The sequence below is a fragment of the Calypte anna genome, chromosome 26, assembly GCF_003957555.1.
Source record: "Calypte anna isolate BGI_N300 chromosome 26, bCalAnn1_v1.p, whole genome shotgun sequence".
NCBI lineage: Eukaryota > Metazoa > Chordata > Aves > Apodiformes > Trochilidae > Calypte > Calypte anna.
Window position 1 is genome coordinate 3,219,851 of NC_044271.1, and position 23,785 is coordinate 3,243,635.

A 23,785-nucleotide genomic window follows, 5' to 3' on the forward strand; every position below is an offset into this window, starting at 1 on the left:
CTGGTTACCCCTATGGAAGGCTGGAGAGCTCCCGTGGAGATACAACAGGAGGTGACACATGGTCCAGGCTTGGAGCTGTGAGAAATGAGTCCAGAGACCATCCCTGCCCAGATCACCTTGGCTGGTGGGTGCAAGGGAGGGAAGGTCAGGGGTGGTTTCCTGAGAGCTAAACCAGGACAGGATGCCCCACAGCTTCTCTGCTTGTCCCTCTGGGACATTTCAGCAGCTCATCCCACACATCAGGAGTAATTCCAGGAGAGCACTCCTGACCTCCATCATGGTAACCCTCTGCAGGCCCCACACATGCTCACACATCCCAACCACCCTCATGTCAGAGATTCTTCTGCCACTCAGTACGAGCACCACCGAACCATGCTGACCACATCGTCCCACGGATGTGACATCTCTGTGTCTCAGAAGGATGCATGTCCCCATGCTGGTGGTAACCAAACAGATCCTGAGGCTCCACCATCTCCCACACCACAACGTCTCAACCAACCCTGCCAACCCTGGTCCAAATCTGGAGGTTATCTGGGGAGGGTGTCCACAGCTCTAAAAACCTACGGGATATAAAACAACAACAACGATGGTGACACCAGTAGCATCTTCTTGTGCTATGAACACTGATGGTTAATTGTGCTCGTTGGAATAAGGCCATGGACTCCTCCCAGCCCAAGGACAACAGACAGGGAGGGAAGAGCTCCTGGGCTGCAGGAGGAAGCGTGGCTGGCTTCCCACCTGATGCCAGGTCCTTTTTCCAACCATCAGCTGCTTTGGAAAAAAAAAAAAAAGAGAGAGATTCTTTTCTTCAGATTGGACAGAAACTCTCAGAAAGATATCACAGCGTCTCTCCTTCCTCCTCCCTACCCCAAAAGGTGAGCCGGGGGGGGTCCTGCCTTTCAGCCAAGGGTTGTCCTGCCCCTCCTGCAGTCCCTTCTTCTCGATGGCCACCTTGGAAACGGTTGCTTTGGGTTACAATTTGATGAGGGGTTGCTTCTTCTTCTTCTCCTTCTTCTTTCTTCTTCTGTCTTCCTTAGTGATGAGTTTGCCGGTTGCCTGGAGAACCAGGACCCACTCCCCAGTGCCCTCCTCTCCTGGTGGGGGTGGTCGGCAGGCAGGCATCACAGTTCAGATTCAGGGGTGCTGGCCAGGAGGTACCCACTGCCATAGCGTCCGTTGGGGGCATTGCTCATTTCCATGGGGGAGTTGCTGCCGGGCCCCAGGTAGGACCTGTGGGTGGGCATGGGGGAAGGGGTCTCACTGGGCACTTTGCTCAAGATGAAGCGGGTCTCATCGTTGTCTTCCAAATTGGAGATGTCCTTCATCATCCGACCCTTCTTGTAGGTGACGGAGAGGGCATTGGAGCCATCTGACACCAGGTGGAACTGCCGGAGGATGAAGACCAAGGGTAGAGGGAGGGAAGCCAGGATGATCAGGGAGATGAGGATGGCCATGGCCCAGGTTGGATAGAAAAGGAACTTCTCTGCAGCCTGGAAGAGGTAGATGTTAGTGTCAAGGAGATGTTGCAGCAAATCCCAGGCTGGAAGGGACCTTAAAGCTCATCCAGTCCCACCCGTGCCATGGGCAGGGACACCTCCCACCAGCCCAGGGTGCTCCAAGCCCCATCCAACTTCCAGAGATGCCAGAGATGGGGCAGCCACAGCAACAAAGGTGGTGCACACCACATGCAACATCTCCTTGGTACCAGGCAAGTTCTGCTGCCTCCTGCCAAGCATCATCCTCAGGGGCACCATGTGAAGCTATCAGCAGGTGGGTTCAAATCAAGAGAAAGGACCTGGTCCTGCACACTGTGTGTAGCTGTGGAAGCAACTCAAAATCCAAGCTCAGACTTCAGCTGATGATCAGAGCTGGCTGGAAGCCTCTGGGCAGTGTACAAACCTGATGGGCCCACACAGGATGAGTGTCCACAAGCAGGAGACCTCCCAACAGGAGAGGGGAGAAGAGCAGAGCTGAGATGAATGAACAGGGGGGTCTGCAGGTCTCCTGCTCAGCCTGGACCTGGGGTGGAGGTGGCTGTTGGGGAGAGGATGGTGCTCACCTCCTCCCTGATCCACGCGCTGTAGCCCGGGGGGCTGACTCCCAGCTGGATGATGCTGGCGGTCATGAGCACGGCCATGCAGATGGGGGAGACATACTTCCAGGTGTAGTAATAGAACTGATAGGGCCGGAAACCCAACATTTCTGTCAGCTCCTGCATGAACCTGATGAGAAGGAGAGATGGAGCCATTCCCTTCCCCACCTCTGAATGAGAATCCCCCTCCCACATGCCCCCCTTGGGAATTATGCTCAAGACAGAGCCTGAAAAGAATCAAGGGGATCTAAGCAAGCATCTCAGTGTCCCTCAAGCCTGTAGAATGGGTTGGGAACCTCCAAGGGATAGATTATACCAAGAGCAGGGCAAGGACCAAGGGAAACCAAGTACCTGCCTCTCTAAGGCAGCTGCCCCTGGGACATGTGCTCCATCAGAGCTGACCTCCTGGGAGAAAAGTCAGTGAGTCAATCCTAGAGTCATTTTGGTTGGAAAAGACCTTTCAGATCATGTTGGACAAACTTACTTTTTGGTGCCATAAATCCAGGCCACAGCAATGTTCTCCAGAATGACCACAACAGTGAGTGGCAGCGTGGCTGAATAATCATCAAACATGGTGACAAAGTAATTCCCAGAGCGCTGCACAAAGATCAGTCCCACCAGGAAGGCAAAGATGCAACAACCAACTGTGAGGAGCAAATGGGCATGGTCAGCAGGGCACCCCAAGAAGAACCAAGTCATAGAATCATAGAATCATAGAATCATAGAATTGGCTGGGTTGGAAGGGACCTCAGAGATCATCGAGTCCAACCCTTGAACCACCGTTGCGGTTGCTAGACCATGGCACTGAGTACCACATCCAGTCTTTTTTTAAATATCTCCAGGGACGGAGAATCCACCACTTCAGTGGGCAGCCCATTCCAATGACGGATCACTCTTTCCGTAAAGAAATTCTTTCTAATATCTAACCTAAACTTCCCCTGGCACAACTTAAGTCCATGCCCTCTTGTCTTGTTGAAAGTTGTTTGGTAAAAGAGCCCAACCCCCACCTGGCTACACCCTCCTTTCAGGTAGTCCTCACCACAAAGTTCATCCCCTCCATTGGCAGGACCCAGTAGACACGTCCACCATTTCCACACTCTTCTGGAGTGACTCCCCAGGGCAATGGGGACCCTCCACCCCTTCCCCAGGAGGCAATAGGAGAAAAGACCTCACCTGTGAACACTTCCTTCCGCACCTTGAAGGTGTCGATGATGGGGGTGGTGATGCCTGACATGGTCCCGATCATGCTGCCCAAGCCCAGGTTTATCAGCATCAGGAAGAACATGACAGACCAAAAGGGGGAAGCTGGGAAGTGGGTCATGGCTTCTGTGAAGGCAATGAAGGCCAGGCCAGTGCCTTGCACAGACTGTTCAGGGGGAGAGAAGACCAAAAGATGAGGAGAAACACATCAGGGACACAGCCTACGAGACCCTGCGTGCTTCAGGTCTCTCCTGTTGCACTCCACTTTTTGAGGAGAGAAAAATCCTGCCTCAAAGCCAGCCTGGAAGAGGTGATGACCCTGCTGGACTTGCTATGGGCAGATCTTTCCCCCACCCTATGCTGAGGAAGACCACAGGGACAGGGAATCCCCATTCCTGGAAGGGCTCTAACCAGGGTAATTTCCAGATCCCATGCTTTCCCACAGCTTTCCAGATCCCTCTGCCACAAACAGGCAATGGGGTAGGTGACCTCCTGGTCCTCCTAGGAAGGCCACCAAGGTACCTTGTTGAGTTCATCCTCCAACAGGCAGGCATCCAAACCCAGTTCTTTGAAGTGCCCCTCTTTGACTGTCATGATCACTTTGTACATCTCATTGTAGTCCTTGGCAGTGAGGTGGGAGAAGTTCACATGAGGTGGGATGAGGTCATGGCTCAGCACGTTGGTGTTCAGGTAGCCCAAGATCTTCTCAGTGTTCCTAAGGGAAAGCAGAGCCCTGTCACCCAGAGGTGTTCCTTTCCTTCCAGGGTGAAGGATGGGGCCTGACCATGGAAGCTCTTTGACCCAGTCAGGATGAGCCTCACCAGGTCATGTTACACAGGTCAAAGGACCTGGGGATGGACATGGGACCATGGCCTGGAGAGATGGGATGAGGGGGAATGGATTCAAACTGGAAGAGGGGAGATTGAGGTTGGAGATGAGGAAGAAATTGTTTGGTGTGAGGGTGCTGAGCCCCAGGCTGCCCCCAGGAGCTGTGGCTGCCCCATCCCTGGCAGTGTTGAAGGTTGGATGGGGCTTGGAGCACCCTGGGCTGGTGGGATGTGTCCCTGACCATGGCAGGGGTGGCACTGGATGAGCTTTAAGGTTCCCTCCAACCCAAACCAGTCTGGGGTTTGGTGACCTTGTTGCAGTTTACCAAGGTGTCAGTAAACATTGCATCAGGCCACATGTCAGAGGCGACAGATGGAGGCCCACTAGGGAACAGGCTCCACATTGCATGGTCTGGATTTTTATGGGTGCAGCTCCCTACATGGTGTGCAAATCCCCCCTCCTCCAACATCTTCTGGGGTACAGCCCAGCAGCACCCTCAACTTTGCAGACAGATGGGACCTTATGATGAGTGGAAAGCAGGGGGAACCCAGGTGATGGGACCAGACCTGTTGCATTTACTCCCAGTTTGCAGCCTAGAAGCCCATATGAGAGCTGGGTTTTAGGTTGGAGGAGATGAATACTCAACTGCCTCAGTTTGGCCATCTCTGGAGATCCAGATCTTGACCACCAGGAACCTGAGTCTACCAAAACATGGGATCACCCAACTCATTCTGTTGCCTCCAGACCCACCACAACCAAGAGCAGACCTGCCCACCCCAAAGAGTGAAAAAGCAAATCCTCTTACTCCACCACACATTTCTCATTCATGATGTTGGCTTTGAAGCCCAGCACAGCAAACACAACCAAGGTGGCCAGGACAGATGTGAAGAAGTTGATGAAGGAAACGAGCGTGGCATCAAAGTGGCAGTTGTTGTCCTGCTTGTTGTAGCTGGAGAAGGCAATGACTCCTCCAAAGCCCAGGCCCAAGGCAAAGAACACCTGAGTAGCTGCCTCCCGCCACACCTGAGGGTCCAGCATCTTGTCCAGCTTGGAGAGGAGACAGAAGAAGACATTAGGTGGTTTGGTGGCCCCACATCTTAGCCCAGAGGAGTCATAGCTAAATGGAAAGGTTACTGCACCTCCAACCTGGGTTTTGGGGGAGCCATGGACACTCTTTGATCTACCATGATCGGGTCTTGCATGACCCAGCACCCACAGGGCCACCTTCTGTTTCCCACAGGGAGAAACTGAGGCACAGAGAAGGGCAGGTGAAGATTTGACCTGACCACATCTCTGGGTGCACCATCTGCCCTGAAGCCCAAACTGGGTGCCAGATCTCCCAGTACATAGCCCCACAGCTTCCAGGTGGACCACCCAGATGCCCTGAGGAATTGGTGTCCCTGTACCCCTAACCCAAGTGAGCTACCCAACCATGGGTCTCCATCCTCCTCCCTTGGACACCTCCTGCCTCCAGAGCAGCTGGAGAGCTTGAAATCAAACATCTCAGCTGGTGGGGTTGTTCAACCTCCCGTTCCCCCAGCCACATCCCCCTTCTCTTGAGTGTCTCCCAGCCTTGTTCATCAAGAGATCATAATTAATATCTTCTACTAGCCTTGCTGGCTGAGCTGATTCATCTCCATTTCTGCTTAATTAATTAATTAGCTGGGTAATTAAGAGATGCACACCACCAGCAGAGGTTTTGCAGCCTGACAACAGATTCGTGTCATAGAATGGCTTGGGTTGGAAGGGACCTTAAAGAACATCCAACCCCCTGCCATGGGCATCTTCTCATCAAGTCCTTAAATATATCGCGTTGGGCACCCTCATGCCCCCACCCTGGTGTCTGGGCACCCAAAGGTGACAGGAGAGACACTAAAAAGCACCAGGGTGGTGAGGTGATCGAGCTCTTGGCTGTCCTGGCCATATTCCATATTCAGGATGCTGCTGACACATCCTGATAACCTCAGGATATCCCAGGTAGCTTGGGGTTGGTTGTGGGGTTGGAAAGGGTTAAAAAAGAGGTGGGACAAGCCAAAAGGAGAACCTGCTCAGTCTTCTGGGCTTGAAGGTTCTCACCTTGGGTGTGAACATGTGCATGATGCCATCCACAGCCCCACGCAGCAGAAGTCCCCGCACCAAGAAGCAAACCAGCACCAGGTAGGGGAAGAGGGAGCTGAAGTACATCACCTAAGGCAAGGAGAGGGATGATGCACCCTGGGGACAATCTCCTTCACCTCCACACTCACCTCACCAGCCCAAGGACAGCTCAAGAGGGGTGAGCAAGGAAGGTGCCCCTCCCCAGGATGAGTTCTGCTCCTAAGGCAGTGCAAGGGGGAAGCTGTGGGACCCCTGGGTGCAGGATGAAGCTCAGGTGGATTTGCAGAGTTCTTGGACACACTTAAGAGATAAGAATCTGCTGAGGCTGCTGAAGTGAAAATGCTGGAATTGGCTCAGAAAAGTCCCGGACCACCAACTGCTGGTGGCCAGGGAGGCCAAGGGAAGGGCAGCTCTGCAACTCCAGCACATCTCCTTCCCCCAGCAGCTGGCCAGGGCTTCAGACAGCCCCAGCTGGTTCCTGGCTTGAGGAACATCTCCAGTGCCCTGGTGAGCAGATGCTGACAGAACTTCATCCTGGCCAGAGCTGACCTGCAGCCAGGGTCCTGCTCCTGCAGCTCCCTCCCACCCACCTGCTTTGGGCCTGTGTGGTTGTCCTTTGCTAACATCTCAGATGTTCTGCTGAGGACATTTGGAAACAGGGATGTGCAAGTGTCCCAGGAGACCATGCCCTTCTCCATCCCACCCCATCACTTGAAATGTCAACAGCCTCCAACAGCCAATGTCACCTTTCTCTCCCCAAGCTTTCTGTCCCTCTCTGCTCTGCTCTCCTGCCCTCCCCCCACAAAGGGGAGACCCAACTCTCACCCTTATGTCCTACCAGCACCTCTCAAGATGACATGGGCAGAGGATTGGACCACTGATGGTCCCTGGATGCAGGGGCTGGGCAGGGATTGGCCACTGATATGCCCAAGCCCTGGGCCAAAGCTGTGGGTGTTGGTGGCACTGAACTTATTCCCTAAACCCTCTTTAGATCTTATTCTGGATCCCCCCAGTGATGTCCCCAACTCTGGAGTGGGTGCATCCCAGGGTTATTCTCCAGCCACACAGATCAGGGCAGGAGAGCGTGGTCCAGGCAGGAGGTTCCTCCCTTGAGGACACCTTGGTGGCCACCTATACCCACCTTCCCCGAGGACTGGATGCCTTTTATCATGGCCATGCAAACAAGGCTCCAGGCCACCAGCAGACACACAGTCATCTTCCAGTTGAGTCCCCCGCTCTCCGAGATGGAGTTGGAGATGTCCAGAGTCTCCCGGTACCAGAAGTAGGTGGTGGCTGAGCTCTTCTCGCATTCAGTCTCCACAACTGCAACCAAGCAGAGCCAGGAGAGTGTGAGGGGCTTGGGGAAGAGTCACCCACCATCTCCTAGGAGAACAGGCTGCCCAGGGCAGAGGTGGAGTTCTCCAAGCCTGGAGGTGTTCAAAAAAGGTGTAGATGTGGTGTTTCAGGACACGGTTTGGTGGGCTTGGGTTGATAGTTGGACTTGATCTTAGAGGGCTTTGCCAACCTTAATGAGTCTGTGATTCTAAGATCAATTAATGTCCAATGAGGAGCTGGCCAGGGAAGGGCACACACCTGGGACAGGAATTAATGGTGCTCATTTTTAGGAGGACAAAAAAGAGACGAGACATGAAATCATCAGGTGAAGATCAGATGTTCAACACAGGCATCTGTACAAAATCTCCCAGAGTGACCCAAGGAGATGCGCAGACACCATTAAATACCATCAGAGTCTCAGTCAAGCACCAACTGAGCAGCCAGGTGGTCCTGGGTCACCTTCTGGCCCTGAGCACCCAGGCGGCCTGGAGACCCAAGCTCAGGATCCCCAAGCTGCCAGCAAACCCCAACATCATGGAAAGACCCCTGAGGGCAGAGCATGGGAGAGCCTCATCCAGCCCAAATTAAAAATCTCCAGGTGATCACAGCAGTTGGATCAGAGAGGACTCAGTGCCCCAGGAGACACCTCAGCCTCTGGTGTCCCAAACCTGTGATGAGCTACAGATGGTGGTGGTACCCATTGTCACCTTGGGAACTGCTCCCTGCCATGCTGGTGGCCATCCCTTACCAGCCACTGAGCCATTTGCCACGACAGGACACTCGCTCCAGGGAAGAGGGTACTGGAAGGATTTAAAGAAGTAGAAGATGCTCCAGCCAATGATGACGTTGTAATAGAGACCGACAAAAAAACAGACCTGGGGGGAGGGAGGAAGATGTGGCATTAAATCCCAGGGCAGCGGCACTGTCCTCAACACTCCTCCAGCTGGGCAGGGTGCAGGGGATGGTCCCATTCCCACTCAGCCCTAGACCCAAGGGTGGAGCTGCAAAAGTTCCCCTTGACCTCCCAAATATCTACGTGGGGCTCCTCCCAGGACACCCCCCGACCCCCCGAGGTGAGAACCCAAAGGGACCCATGGGTGCACTCACAAGGCAGCTGGCATAGCCGATGCCCCCCAGGCGAGGGCAGATGTAGTTCCAGACCCCGATGCTGCCCCGACGGATCCGCTGCCCCACTGCCAGCTCCAGGAAGAAGAGGGGGAGCCCAATGATGATGAGCAGGACCAGGTATGGGACCAGGTAGGCACCTGGCAGGAGAGAGAAAGCTCAGCATGTCAAGGACAGATGGGACAGACAGGGAGGAGAGAGCTGGGACAGCCTCGTTTCATCCATCAGTTCCTCTGCCAAGGGCAGCAGAGGAGACAAATGTGGAGAGAAGCAAAGAGCGAGTGTGGAAGGGAAGGGTGAAACATCCCCTGCCAGGAGGTGTACCTGCGGGACAGACCCCAGTGTGCCTAAAGACACACCACATCCACATGGGTATCTGGGCCTACATGCAAGGTGCCACCTCCACAAGCCAACCCACGGGGACACATTCTCAGCCACCTCAGCCACATGTTCAGGCAGGAGCCCTCCTGTTTGCCCAGGTCTTGCCTGCACACGTATGTCTGAGCACAACCAACCCTTCTGCACCACCCCACCCCATGGCCCCCTACCTGCAGTGTTCACCATGTGCTGCCCAGCACGGAGATCCTCCAGTAGGGGTAGGAACCTAATTAGATCTACAGTTAATCTCTGCCTAATTGACAAGGCTGGAGAGGACTCATCAGCTCCTGAAGCATGACCAAACCCCCCCCTCCCCCCCCCCCCCCCCCCCAGTAGGATGACTCATGCTGATGAGTTGCTACAACCTCCTGCCAGGACCAGGCTGAGGAGCACATGTGGATGGATCCCACAGGGGAGCCAAAGGCACTTTGAGCAAATTCCTACCTTGATTTCCATCCGGATGACAGCCACCAGCCCCTGGGCATGGGCAGGACCTGTGGCAGCTGCTGCTGCCCCAAGCAGTGATGCTGGAAAATGATGCAGCCTGCAAGGAGTGCCTGGAGCTGAGTGTCCTGACAGTGAAGTGGGAGTGATGGGTGAGAAGTGGAGAACCATATAATGGGTTAGCTGGGTTAGGAGGGATCTTAAAGATGGTCTGGTTCCACTTCCATGGCCAGGGACACCTCCCACCAGCCCAGGGTGCTCCAAGCCTCATCCAACCTTCCACACTGCCAGGGATGGGGCAGCCACAGCTTCTGGGGGAAACCTGGGCCAGGGGCTCAGCACCCTCACAACAAACAATTTCTTCCAAATGCCTGACCTAATCAACCATTTTTCTTCTTAAAACCATTCCTCTTTGTCCCATCACTCCAGGGCCTTGTCCAAAGTCCCTCCCCAGCTTTCCTGGAGCCCCTTCAGGCACTGGAAGGTGCTCTAAGGTCTCCCCATTGCAGCCTTCTCTTCTCCAGCCTGAACACCCCCAGCTCTCTCCCCCTGGCTCCAGAGCTGCTCCAGCCCTCCCAGCAGCTCCAGGGCCTCCTCTGGGCTCACTCCAACACCTCCATGGAGACCCCAGAACCCAGCCTAGGAGAAGCACCAATGAGGATGAAGCAGCAGCCTGGGGCAACTGGGAGCAAAATGTCCCAGCAGCCGGGATGATGCTGGGATGCAGGAGCACATTCTGATCCCTCCAGGAAGGTGCTGGAGGGGAGAACAGCCTCGGGGTGGGAAGTGCTGACTGCATGGGTCTTGGCTTGAGAGAATGACTCATGGGGAAGATGACACCAGAGATGTTTTAATTATTGAGAAGGCTGCAGGTTTGCCAGGGCTGCTGCAGAGCCAGGAACCCAATGAGTGGACGGGAAACCTTGACTGATCCTGGCTTCCTTCAATGCCCCTTGGCAAGGAGCTGCTTCCCATCGAGGAGAAGAGACCCCGAGGGCTGGGTTTGGATTAATGATGTGCAATCCATCGGGGTTAGGAAGGGTGGAAAAGCCCTGGACCTCAGGGGAGTTCCTGGAAGCCCAAGGAGGAGCTGGGGGTGGGATGTGAGGATGGGTTGGCTGGAAGGAGGGTTTGGGAAGGGGCTGGAGCCTACACAATGTGGCTTCAGGACATAAGGAAATGGGAAGAAATTCTCTTCCTTTTGTTCCTTTTCCCCCCTCAGTTTCCAAACTCCTCCAACAAGAACTGGGGACTGCAGCAAGTCCTGGGATTCATCTGGACTTCAGGACAAGAGGGATATGGCCTCAAGTTGAACCAGGGGAGGTTGAGATTGGATTTTAGAAGAAACTTCTTCCCTAAAAGGGTTATTAAACACTGCCCCAGGCTGCCCAGGGCAGGGCTGGAGTCCCCATCATCCCTGGAGGGGTTTCAAAGCCCTGGAGATGTGGTGCTGAGGGACATGGGGTGGGGGTAGCCTGGGCAGTGCTTGAGAGGTGGTTCGACTGGATTATCTTGCACATCTTTTCCAGTCAGAACTCTGTGATTCTATGAGGTCAGAGCAGGGTGGACACCTTTGAGGAAGGACCCAACCCCATTCTGGAGGTTCTTCCATTTACACACCATTGTGCCACCACCAGCTCCCAGCTGCCCCCTCTCCACCTTCCAAGCCCCAGATAACTCCTGTCCTACCCCGGGATCCACATCCTGAGTTGCAGCAAGGTAGAATTGAGCCATCCCCCCTTTCCCTGCCCCATCTCTCACCTCCTCCATTCTTCTGGCAGAGGTAGGGGAAACGCCAGACGTTGCCCAGCCCCACCGAGTAACCGATCTGGGCCAAGATGTACTGCAGTTTGCTGTTCCAGGCTGGGCGGTTCTCAGCATCCAGGTCCTCCTCTCCATCTTTCTGCTTGTCCCAGGTTTCTCCCGTCACGTTGAGGACGCTGCGTTTGTAGTCCACGGGCTCTTCATGGGCCAACAAATCGGCCACCGACTCGGTGACATGCTCACTGCTGTGCTCCCTCTGGGTCACTTTGCTGTTCTTCGGCATGGGGACAGCTCTGAGGGGCCCCGAGGGGTGAGGTGGGGAGAGGGGAGGAGATGAATGTCCCTCAGGGAGTGGCACCCGTGTGAGCTACAGCTTGGACCTCACCCCTTCTTCATCAACAGGACCTGGGTGGGGAAGGGGTCAACAGAGGAGGAGTTGGGTTTGCTTTGCTCCAAAGGTGACCTGGTGCTGGTGAAAGCACCCAAGGCAGAAGGGTCTCTAGCACCCCATGCCTTGGGGATGCTAAAGACCACCTTCTCCATGACTGATGGAGCAGGAGCAACCCCCTGGTTGAGCATTCACAGAATCATTCCTGTTGGAAAAGACCTTTAAGATCACTGAGTCCAGCCATTCCTGGAGAAGAGATTCCCATGACCCACAGGAAGGAACTACAGGTTGCTCAGGGAGGTGGTTGAAGCCTCATCCCTGGGGATGTTCAAGGTGAGGTTTGAGGAGGCTCTGAACACCCTGATCTGGGTGAGGGTGTCCCTGCTGACTGCAGGAGGTTGGACTGGGTGACCTTCAGAAGTCCCTTCCAACCCAAATGATACTCTGATTCTATGATTCCCTGGGCTGCAGGGGATGGGGACAAGTGACTGAGCCAATCACATTGCTGTGACACTTCTTTCATCCTCTAACAACCCCAGCAGCCCTGGTGACCCCACATCCAATACCTACCAAAGCCCTGCCCTCCCAGCCCCATTGCCCCTTTGCAGAACCTGAGCTTAGCCCATGATGGCTCCAAAGGGACACAGTGACAAACACCCTGCCTGTCCCTCTGTCCCATGACATCATCAGGAGGGACTCAAAAAGCCTGGGATCTTGCAGCAAACTCTTCCCGGACAGCTTTACAACATTTCCGTCTGCTCCACCTTTATCATGGACCAACCCTGGCTGGGGAGAGCCATACCCACCCCCCAGCACCCACACAGTTACACCAGTGACACCAGTTTGCCCCAACCACCTCACCTCCAAAACGGGGGGCACCAGATCCCATGAGCATAGGGTTGGGTGGGGCAGGCAGGGGAATTTTTGGATCCACCATGGATTCACAAATGGGTGGCATCAGGGACACCTCAACCTGGAAAAGCTTTGGAGCATCAGAAAAATCCACTTTGCTGGGCTAGAGCTGCCCAAGCTGGGAGAGCACCATGTTCCTCCTCTCCATACTGGGAGAACTGGGGTTTGTCTGGCAGCTCCCACCCCAGCTGGGATGGTGGAGCTTCACTAACTGGGGAGAAGGCCTAGAAATCTCTCAGGAAATTCCACATATTGAGAAAATTACTCTCCCATTTCTTCTCGCTTCAGTCCATCCCTTCTTCCCAGGGGACACCAGACTACTCACCAGCCCCTGGACCAATGATGGTGCCATGCCTGGGGACCTTTCCCACCCCAGCATCACCTTGGGGGCTTTCCCCTTCAGTTCAAAGCTCATCCAAGACCCAGGTGGCATCTCAGAAGTGCCATCACACAAAGGACCCACCAGCTCAGTCCTTGATTCTATGAGTCCTTGGGGCAGCCAACCCCCCGGCTGGGTGGACAGACCCTACCAGAATAGGTGATACCAAACGGACCATGCAGGACGGACCTCCCACTGGAAGCAGATTAAAACTGCCCCATAGTTTTACAGAGCCATCTTCAGCTCTCCTTTCCTTCAGCCCAACCATAGGTTGTGGCTTCCAGAGCTTCTGCTCTCCTTTTCTTCAACCAACCACAGGTTCCTCCTTCAGACAAACCTCCACCTTTTTGACCCAATTCCTCTCACAATCCCAAACCTTTCCCCAGCAGCAGCTTCAGCCCAGGCAGCAAATTCCATCCCCTTTCCCAAGCAGCCTCACCCTCCCTCAACCTCACCTTGCTAATTTTTCACCCTTGAAGAAAGTTCCTCCTTTGCCAGGCCCCATTCCTCTTCCAAAAGCTATTTTGGGCTGTCGGCTGCATCCGTTGCCAGGCAACCCTGTCTGGTCCACATCTTTTCCTGGATCCAGCTCCTCCGGAGGAGCTGCTTGAATTTGTTCTTTCAAGCCTGACCATATGAGGTTTCATTTCCCAACGAGGACTCATTCAGAGAAGCCACTCATGGCTCCAGCATGGCAGCTGCCAGCAGGTGGCTGGAAAATCCTCAGCTGGGATGGGGACAGGGCTGGGGAATGTCCTGTGCTCATTCATCGGACTCTTCAGACACACCCGTGCCTTTTATTTGGGTTTTGCTCTGTTCTAAGCAGTTTTTACATGGCTGATGCCTTCAGCTTGGTGCTCAGTCACTGCAGTGCCAACAGACTCATAGAATGGGTTGGGTTGGATTTGGTTGGGTTGAAATGGCCTTAAACCCCCCCCAGTGCCACCCCTGCCATGGTCAGGGACACCTCCCACCAACCCAGGGTGCTCCAAGCCCCATCCAACCTTCAACACTGCCAGGGATGGGGCAGCCACAGCTTCTGGGGGAAACCTGGGCCAGGGGCTCAGCACCCTCACAACAAACAATTTCTTCCTCATGTTCAATCTTAATTTCCCTTCTTCCAGTTTAAAGCCCCAGCCTGGTGAGGGTGGTGTCACCCAGAGGAGATCCAGGATTGTTCCCAAGCATGACGCCATGAGCACACCCAACATTTGCAGTCTACCTCCCTGCTGGTACCATGGGATGAGCCCAGACAGAACCAGCCCAAAGCCACAGATGCACAGGGCATGGGGATCCAATGAGGTCAACAAAGCTTTCCCAACTCATTTCCACAGCATTTTGCATCACCCCCAAGGTCTGCAGCCTTTGGGAATGACCCAAGCCCATCCCAGAAAGGGATTTCCCCTCATTTCCATCATCAAAAAGTGAATTTAATCAAAATTTCATCTGCCCAAAATGCTTTACCACCCTTCAAAGAAGAGGCAGATCAGCTGACAACTGGAGAGAAACAGAAACCCCTTATCACTGAGGGATGGAGATCCACCATCTTTACTTAGTCCCCATGACCTTCATTTTCTTAAACGTGGTTTGTTTGTTTTTTTCCTTTCCTTTTCAGAAGTCAGATCAGGGTCTCACAGAGCTCCTGACAACCTCCCAATGCTTCTGGGCCATTGAGGTCTTTGCACCATCCACCTTCTCCAGGTAAACCCCACGTTGATGCCTCCCATGCAGATGACCTGGAGAAGGACCCACATCAGGACCAGGGGAAGGAGCAGTTTGTCTCAGGGTTGGTGGCTCCAGAAATCACTTGAGAGCACCCAACACCTCCCTATGGGGTGTAGGGAGGGGAAAAGCATCACTGGGCTGTCCCTGGCGTGACACCTCCAGCATCTCCCACCACATCCCTGACTGTCTCCTTGACCAGCATTCCCAGCTCCATGATCCCAGTGGGTGCCTTGGTGTCCAACCCCTTGTAGGACCTCAACCCCATGATCAAGAACTATCACCCTGAGCCCTGCTCCTGCACCCAACTCGCTGGCTGAGCCTGGGGCTCCAGCTGGCACCAAGTGACAAATCCATGTCCCTCCTCCCCCCTGCAGGGTGACACAGGGGTGGTGTGGCCCACCATGTCCCTTTGTGCTGATGGCTCAGAAATTGTAGCAGATGGAAGGGACATGGTGCTGGGAGACAAGCTGGACTCAGCCTACCCAGGGAAGGGGCAGAGATGGAGAAGCTCCTGGGGGTTTAATCCTTGCCCAGGGGTTCCCATCCATCCCAGGTGAAGATAGAATCTCCCCAGGGAGGGGGGGGGGGGGGGGGGCGTTGGGAAACAATTGTTGGGGATGAATGAAGAGCTCTGGAGGACACCACATCCCCCCTGCAGCAACACAAAGCGTTGAGAGGAGGAGGGATGCTCTGAGATCCATCTCTTGCCTCAGCCCATTCTTGCTTTCTCAGGAGGGCCACCAGGGAGCAATCAAGAACCTGGAAAGATGTCAGCAAAGCTCTCAGCTGGGGCTGAATTTAGAGCAGCCTCCAGCAGCAAACATGCTCAGGGGCTGCAGGACGGGCACATGGGGGGAGATCTCTCCTCTGTCCCTAAAGGGGAAACTGAGGCAGGAAAAACTACAAGCTGAGCTTGGGGGAATGCAGAATTCACATTTAAACCATGGGGGATCTCTACTGGTCCCTCTCCTCCTTCAGCCATTACCCTGATGCCCTCTGCTCCCAAAATATCCACAGCAGCTCCTAAAGGAGAAATTAAAGATGCTCCTGGAGAAACATCCAGCTCACCAGGCCTGGGAAAGTCCAGTTCATTCCACCAAGGTCACAGAGCAGGGAAGGAAGGAGAAGACAAAGGGAGCAGAGGGATTTCAGGAGATGGTGTCACCACCACACCTGGTGACAGTCTCCCCAGCCCAGCTGCACCCTGCTGCTCTCCCTACCATCCCTCCCCTTGCCTGGAGAGAAACAAACTCCAGAAGGGTCCACATAAGAGGACAAGGGTGCCTGAGGACAAGGGCACCCAGAAGCAGCTTGACCAGGCTCCCAGTCTGGTGGGGTGGAGAGCAGCTTGGGGGACACAGCCAGCACCTCCTGGCCAGCCGGCCTGGAGATGTTCCATGTCCTACCTCCCCATATGGACACCTCTTTAGCATCACAACACGGGAGCCATCCACGTTGGCTGATGAATCAGAGCTGCCTCTGCTTCTCCCTTCCACCTACCCAAGTGGCTTTCACCAGCAAAAGCACCCAACTGTTATTTATAACCCCCTAGATGTTATTTATAGCCCCCCTAGATGGCATTTATACCCGTCCAGATGTCATTTGTACCCTTCCAGATGTGATTTGTACTCTTACAGATGTCATTTATGACCCTTCAGATGTTACTTATACCCTTCAGATGTCATTTATACCCCACCAGATGTTATTTACGACCTCCCCCCAGATGTCACTTATGACCCCCAGCTCCTACAAACACAACCAGAGATGGGGCTACCATCCAGCCACCACCCTCCTAAGGGTGAGTTCATCTCCCATCACCCCCACTTCAGGGTTTTTTCAAACCCAGTAGCAGACTGGGCCATGGCAGTGACTTTCTTCTTCAAGACACCTTGGGAAAGGGCAGATTCCCAGAGGGGTCAAGAGCCAGAGCCAACAGGAGGGGAGGAGGGGGGACCCTTGGCACTTGGGTTTGTCACGATGTGGCTGAGCCCCATTGATGCATCACTGGGTTGAGCATCATGCAAACACATCAGCTGCAAGAACGTGACACCAGATCAAAGCCCCACATCATATGATCCCTCCAGGGCTCTGCCTCCTTCCCCAGCTGAGGGGTGGTTTGGTTGTTTTTTTTTTCCCTGTTCAAGCTTGGTGATTCCCCTCGACCTCTCCAGGCTCAAGGTTAGGGACTGAACCCAGGTTTATCCTAAAAAGCAGCATCCCAGTCTCTCCCCAAGCTCTGTTTTTCCCTGGTGTAATTCAGGAGGCTGCAGCTACATTTGTCAACAACCAGGGCCAAAGGCAATTCAGGGTGCGGGGAACAAAAAATAAAACAGGATGGAGGAAAAACACCCCAGGATGAGGGGGAAAAGCACCCAGAATGGGAGGAACAAAGAGGCCCAGGATGGGGGGGGGGAGGAAACAGGGTGTATGGGGGGAATAAAACCCAGGGTAGGGGGGTGGAAGTAAAAACCAGGGGGGAATAAAAAATCTGGGGGGAGGGGGAGGATAAAAACCAGGGTAGAGGGGAATAAAAAACTGGATGGGGAAAAATAAAAACCAGTGTGAGGGAAAAAAAAGACCCCAGGGTGGGGGGAAAATTGGAGCCTCTCCTTCCCAAGCAGTGGTTTAGGTTGGGTGTACACAGATCAGCACCTGATCTGGGGTAAATTTGCTCCTCGTGACTCCAGCTCAGCTCTGGTCTAATTCCAGATTCAATGCAAGCCTGAAGTAAGAGTGGAGTCACTCCAGATTTCAACCAAGTCCTTCCATTCCTGTCGATCTCAAATAAGCTATCTCTAATTCACTCCCGAGGACACCTCAGACCCAGATTTCCCTTCCCTTCCAAGCTGAGCTGCAGGCAAAGCCCCATCCAAGGTTCCTTGACCTAGTCCAGACACCTCTAGAGAGATATTTGCACAAACCTGTGCCCTGACGAGAATAGCTCAGCTCCTGGGGCCTTTTGGGTTTTTTTTCTCTCCCAAGCCCAGAAATAGTTGCATCAGCTCCTGCTGGATTCAAACCTCAGGTGCCTGAGACAGAAGGCAGGATGGGAAGCAGGATTTCACCTTCTGGGTCCTTTACAAAGAGCTGAGATCATTATATATTTATTATGTAATATATACATTATCATTTGTTGTTGTTGTTATTATTATTATTATTATTACTATTATTTAGGGGTTTTAGCTTCACATCCTCAAAAAAATGCAAATCTGCACCTGGCCAAGATGCCATCCTGGAGGATGGGCACATCCAAGAGATGTCCAGAAAGGAAATAAGGTCTTTCCCACACCTACCACTGAGAATCACCCAAAACCAGGACCCCCAGCCCTGTTTTTCGGCCTCAAACCCAGCCACCCACAGCCAGGGAGCAAGATTAAAAAAAAAAAATTAATAATAGTTAAAATAAATAAATAAAAAGGAAAAATAAATCCCCCCAACACTTCAGGGGCCAGGTAGGGAATATTTAAAGGCAGCAAAACGCTTTCTCCTATCCCCAATGTTATTGTCAAGGTCAAGCAAAGAACCCTCCTCAAGCAGCAGCTCGCAGGGGATGAGCCCCCAGCCCCAAGATAAGCCAGGTGGCCAGTGCCACCCCCCCAGTGGCTACTCCATGCCCATCCGGGGTGGCTGAAGCCATTCAGTCTAAATTTAGTCTAAATGTCCCCCCCAGCCCTCGATGTCACCATCCCCAGGGCCACGCCTGATGCCTCCAGAACGAGGGATCCCCTCCATCAGCCTCCCCACACCTCCCCCTCCCCAAATAAATCCCCGAGAGCAGCGCTGGGAGGGGGCAGCAGCATCGGGATAGAGGGGGGAGAAGACCCCAGGGAGGGGGGAGTGCAGGGAGCAGCCAGCCTTACCTTGGAGCGGTGCTGGGTCCCGGGGAGCCGCTCCCGGGAAAATCTCACCCGTTCCCAGGAAAAATTAACCAGGTCCCGGAAAAAAAAAAAAAAAAAAAAATTGATTAACCAGATCTCCCGCTCCGGCGTTGGTGTGGGTGAGGGGGACAAAAGGACTGTCCCCTGGAGTGGGGACCGCGCGGGGGAGCCGGTCCCGGTGCTGCTCGGAACCGGGCCGCTGGGTGGTTGCGGGTCCCGGTGGTTGAGTGTCGGGGTTTGGTGGCCGCGTTCCTTCCTCCCTCTTCTTTTCCTCCTCCTCCTCCCTCTCCTCGCTCGGCGGATGCGCGCTGGGTTCGGCCCGGCCCCGTTCCCCTTGGCCGGAGGGGAGGTAACTCCAGAGAAATTGAGGGAGAAAAAAAAAAAAGAAAGAAAAGAAAAAGAAAGAATTTAAATAAATAATAATAAAGGACACGCAGACCCTGACGCAAGCTTGAGTCACCGGAGCTGCACGTCAAAGCTGGGGTGTCGGGTCATCCCCCCTCCACTCCCCCCCGCATCACCACCACCTCCCCCAGGGGAGGGGCTTGTATTAAAAATAAAAATAATAACAGTGAGTCCTGACACTGGGGGGGCAGCTTGGGGCCCCCCGGGACTGTGGGTAAAAGTAAAACCCCCTTAAACCCCTTTTATAATCCCCCTATCCCCAAGGTGCCCTCCAGGTTTTGTCCTGGAGGGCAGTGCTTCGGGGGGTGTGGGGAGGAGATGGTTTCCCCCCTTTCGTCCAGGGATATTTGGGTCTCTTGGAGTCACAGCTTGGTCTGGGAACACCCAGGGAGGTGTGAGGAGCACTCAGGACCCCAATTCTTTTCCCTGTCACTCAGGTGGGAATGTGGAGCTGGCTCTGGGAGGGCAGAGATGCTCAGGATTGGACAAAAGCTTGGGGACACTTGGGGACCCCCGGCTGGGCTCAGAGGACACTGCATCTCCAACCATGCCAGGTCCAAAGCTGAGCCCAGGTTGGGCCAGGAGTGAAACCCAGCTCTGGAGAACAAGATATTTTCATTGATCAACCCCCCCTTTACTACCAACAGTGACGTTCTGCAGGGTCCCAGTCCCCATCCCAAGGGGATAGGCTGGGACATGGTGGCACCAGGTATCACAAACAGCTCTTCAGGGCAACCAAATCCCAACTCCAGCTTCTCAGGTGGGCTTCATTTCTCAGAACCACCCAAGGCTGCTCTGCTGCCTGGCGCTGATGTGGCTGCAGAGAGCCTGAACCCCCCTCAGATATCACCTCATGGGGTTAGAGGGAGCCGGGGGGGGAAGCAGTTTTCAAAGGAGTTCCTTGCTGGTTCAGCATCTGATGGAAATAATTAAAGCCTCTGGGTACTGAAAATCCAAATTCAGCCCATCCAAACCCCAACAGCCCAGCCTGAATGAGTTTCTCCAACCAGTGTCTTACTATTGCTGAGGACACTGGGACCAGCATCCAGCTCCTGGAGTTGGGAGAAAACCTTAGAGGCAGGAAAACACACTTGAGAGAGACAAACCTTGGGTGGATTCAGCCCTCCAGCCCCAAACCACACTCCCCCAAGCTCCTGGAACTCAATGTCTGAGCCCATTTTTGGCCTCCTTTCCTTTTCCAGCCTATTGGGCACAAAATGATCAATTCTCACAGGTACTTGGGAGCTCAGCCAGCACCAGCAGCCAGTGCCTGAGAGCCATGATCATAACTCTCCCTCTTGTCCCCTCGGGAGAAATGAGGCCACACTCCATTAAATCTGTCCCTTTCCCTACCCCAGGCAGGGGAGAAGCAGCTCCAAGCAGCACGAGAAGGGACAAAGTCCCATCAAGATTTGTTCTTGGTGTCTGCTGGGTTTATTGCAACCTCTCCAAGCATATCCTGGTGGTTGAGACACCTCAGGGAGGTTGAGAGATCAACACAGGCTCAGGTTGAGGGTTGACCTGATGGAGAGCAGCTCTAAGGAGAAGGACCTGAGAGTCCTGGTGGCCAGGAAGTTGATCATAGCCAGCAATGTGCCCTTGGGGCAAAGGAAGCCAATGGCATCCTAGGGGGCATCAAGAAGATCTGGCCACATCTGGAGAGCTGTGTCCAGATCTGGGCTCCCCAGTTCATGAAGAACAAGGAGCTACTGGAGAGAGCCCAACGCAGAGCCACCAAGATGCTGAGGGCACTGAAACATCTCTCTCCTGATGAAAGGCTAAGAGAGCTGGGGCTGTGGGTGTCAGGAGGATGGGGTCAGACTCTTCTCAGTGTTGTCCAGTGACAGGACAAGGGACAAAGATCACAAACAAAGTCATGGGAGGTTCAACCTAAACATGAGGAGGAACTCCACTACTTAGAGGGTGACAGAACACTGATTGGCCCAGGCTGCCCAGACAGCTGATGGAGTCTCCTCCTCTGGAGACATTCAAAACCCACCTGAATTCCATCCCATGCAGCCTGCTTGAGCAGAGGGGTTGAACTAGATGATCTCCAGAGGTCCCTTCCAATTGTAGAGGGACATGCAGGGAACAGGCAATGTCAGAGAAAGAGACAAACCTGCCCTATGGTGTGTCACCTCCCACCTCCATGGGGATACCCTCTGCTCTGCTCCTATGTGTCTGGATGCAAAGACTGTGAATGTGGTACAAAACCAGCAGGGAGAGGGGCCAGAAGATATCCCAGGGTGGGGAGGAGCTTCTCCTTCCATGAAATTCAACCCCATGCAGGGCTGGTGTGACACAGACTCCCCCCAACTGCAAGGTGACAGCCATCCCATCACAGGCACTGAGAAGAGCCCAACAATGAGCAGAAGGCCTGGATGTTGTGGGGAAAAAAAAGCCTCATTTCCAAAATCTGAGGGGTTTTTTTTTTCTCTTTTTTTTTTTTTTTTTTTTTTTTTTTTTTGCATCCTAGTGCTGCTTCTATGAGAAGATGAGGGCAAACTTGGGAGGGTTGGGATCAGGGCAGCAGCAGAGCCCATGACTGCAAGTGCCAGTGGTGTAAAGCTCTCTGCAGCCATGAGGTTAACCAAAAGAAGATCGAGTGACCTTATTAAGGGGTTTTAAGCAAAGAAAAAGCAAGCAACCTTATTAAGAGGGGTTAGATCAGCCCTTCAGCTTCCACACAACAGCAGGGAGCAGGGAAGAGGCTGCTGGAGCCAGGAAAGGGACAGATCTTGGGTCACAGGGGACTCGATGCCACCTGGAGGTGTCAGAAATCCTCCCCAGATGATTTAAAGCTCTCCCTGAGGCTGGCTGCACATCACCAGAGCATGTCACTGGTTGGTAAACTGAGGCACAGAAAGAGCCCAAGATGTATCAGAGCTATAAATAAATAAATAAATTTAAAATTTAAAACAAAAAAACCCACACACAACTAAGGGTGAGTCTGGGCTCTGCCACAGGACTGAAATTTCAGGTTCTATCCCAGTTTGTCACAGTGCAGAGGGTCCCAGCAATCTGTGCAGAAGGTGCAAGAAACTGTGGCTAGGACTGAGCCAGTCTCGAGAAAATGAAATGAAAAAGCCTCCCTCCAACCCCCTAAAGCAGCCGGTACTTTTCCAACCCCAGCCTCAGCAGTGGGAAGAGTCTGGACTAAAGCAGAGCATGAGTAATGTTTCTCCTGGAAGAGCAGTGCCCTGGAGAGCCAGGGAAGGGCTGATATCACACTCCGAGAGAGAGAGACACATTTCCAGAAACGCTGGAGCAGCAGCCGCCTATAAATAACCGCCTGAATTTACCGCTGCTCTCATGTGACCCTGATCCCCGCATTTTCGGCTGCCATCTGTCACCATGGAAATGGCATCACCAGGGCCACCAACCCATTCATTCACAGGGCTCGGCCCCGGGGGAGGGGTGGAGGTAGGGTTGAGGTTTTTGAAAGGATGCGAAGTTGCAGTTCCGGGGAGGAAAAAGAAGAAAAATAAAGAAAAGGAAAGGAAAAAAAAATATCCATCGGGGAGGTTTAGATGGAGGGGTCCTTCCCGGGAGGGATGCAGCACAACCCGTGTTTCCAAACACGCTGCAGCCCGGCAGAGCGATGGGAAGGGAGGGACAGACAAACAAAGCCTGGATAGAGGTACAGGGAGCAGGGATGGCCAAAACTCCTGAAGGAGATGAATAAATCCCTACCGGCAGAGCCCGCAGCAATTTAGAACCTCACGACGAGGCTGCCAGAGTGGGAAAATACATTTATCACCCCATCACCTCTCCCCAAAACCCTCTTCTAGCCTCAGGGACCACCTTTGGGAGGAGGTGGCTGCTTTAGTAATTGCTCTTAATGGTGCTGGTGAACGTGCTCCTCAGCCCAGCTTCCCCCCCAAAGCAGGGTGCAAACTGTGAAGGGGTGAAGGGGAGGGTGGGAACTAACGGGACAGTGAATATGGAGCTCAGAAGATGATTTTCCACCTAAGCTGTCAAGCCGACCTACATTCAAGTGATAATAATCGAAGGGGATAATGCCCTTCGGTTTCTAAATGTGTATTTGGCTGCAAAGCCCGGGTCCTGTCACGGCTCATTCGGGGTTGGGTGCTGCTAACACAGAGGGAAAGGAGCAGAGCCTGGGAAAGGAGGAGAGGCCGGCCTGAGTCAGGGCAGAGGAATTTCAGGCTCTTCCAGAGCAGTTTTCCACCCAAGGAATTCTTGCCAGGCTGCTGCTTCCCTCAGCCCTCAGGGGGAAGGGATGTGACCAAGGCTATAAGTGAGGTGGTGGCACAGTTGGGATTCTGCCCCCCTCGGACATTTCCCTTGGATTTGCTCTGCCCATCCCAGAGGTGTCTCATCCTCATCATCACAGGGACACTTTGGGACAGTGACCATCATGCCTACACAGGTGTGGTGGCACTTCCAAGGGCTTCTAAACCTTCTGGATCACCCAAGAGTGGCTTGACAACCCCACAGGGTACTGCAGCCCTAGGAAATGGATAAATGCCAGACAGACACAGCTGGAAATGTCAAGAAGTAGGGAGGAAATTACTTTTAAAAGAAAAAGGTACCATTTCTTGGTGATCTTAACAAAGCCCCCATGTCCCTCTGTGCACTCACCTGTTGGCTGTTTCTCCCCAGGGGCAGCAAGGAGAGGAGGATCATCTATTTTTGTCCCAGAGATCATGTCCAAAATAAAAAGCAAAACAAAAGGGTGGTTTGGGAGGAGGGAAGAAGCCGTGTCTGAGAGCAAGAAGAAAACCACACTTCTCCACTCAGCCCCGGGGCAGGGGGGGAAGGGGGGGAACACAAGCATGCAGGGAATAAAGGGGACTCGGTACAATGGAAGG

General features: G+C 53.7%; 1 protein-coding gene across 1 annotated transcript; it reads right to left on the reverse strand.

Moving 5' to 3' along the window:
* Window positions 1-892: 892 nt before the first annotated feature.
* SLC6A17 (solute carrier family 6 member 17) lies at window positions 893-11,571 on the reverse strand. Its single transcript, XM_008499383.2, has 11 exons — window positions 11,261-11,571; window positions 8,660-8,817; window positions 8,301-8,427; window positions 7,359-7,540; window positions 6,197-6,307; window positions 4,926-5,167; window positions 3,815-4,007; window positions 3,266-3,458; window positions 2,577-2,736; window positions 2,060-2,222; window positions 893-1,490 (listed from the first exon to the last, which is right to left on the reverse strand). Exons 1-11 carry the CDS (start codon window positions 11,544-11,546, stop codon window positions 1,122-1,124), a joined length of 2,184 nt encoding a protein of 727 aa, XP_008497605.1. The 5' UTR covers window positions 11,547-11,571; the 3' UTR covers window positions 893-1,121.
* Between the last annotated feature and the right edge of the window lie 12,214 nt (window positions 11,572-23,785).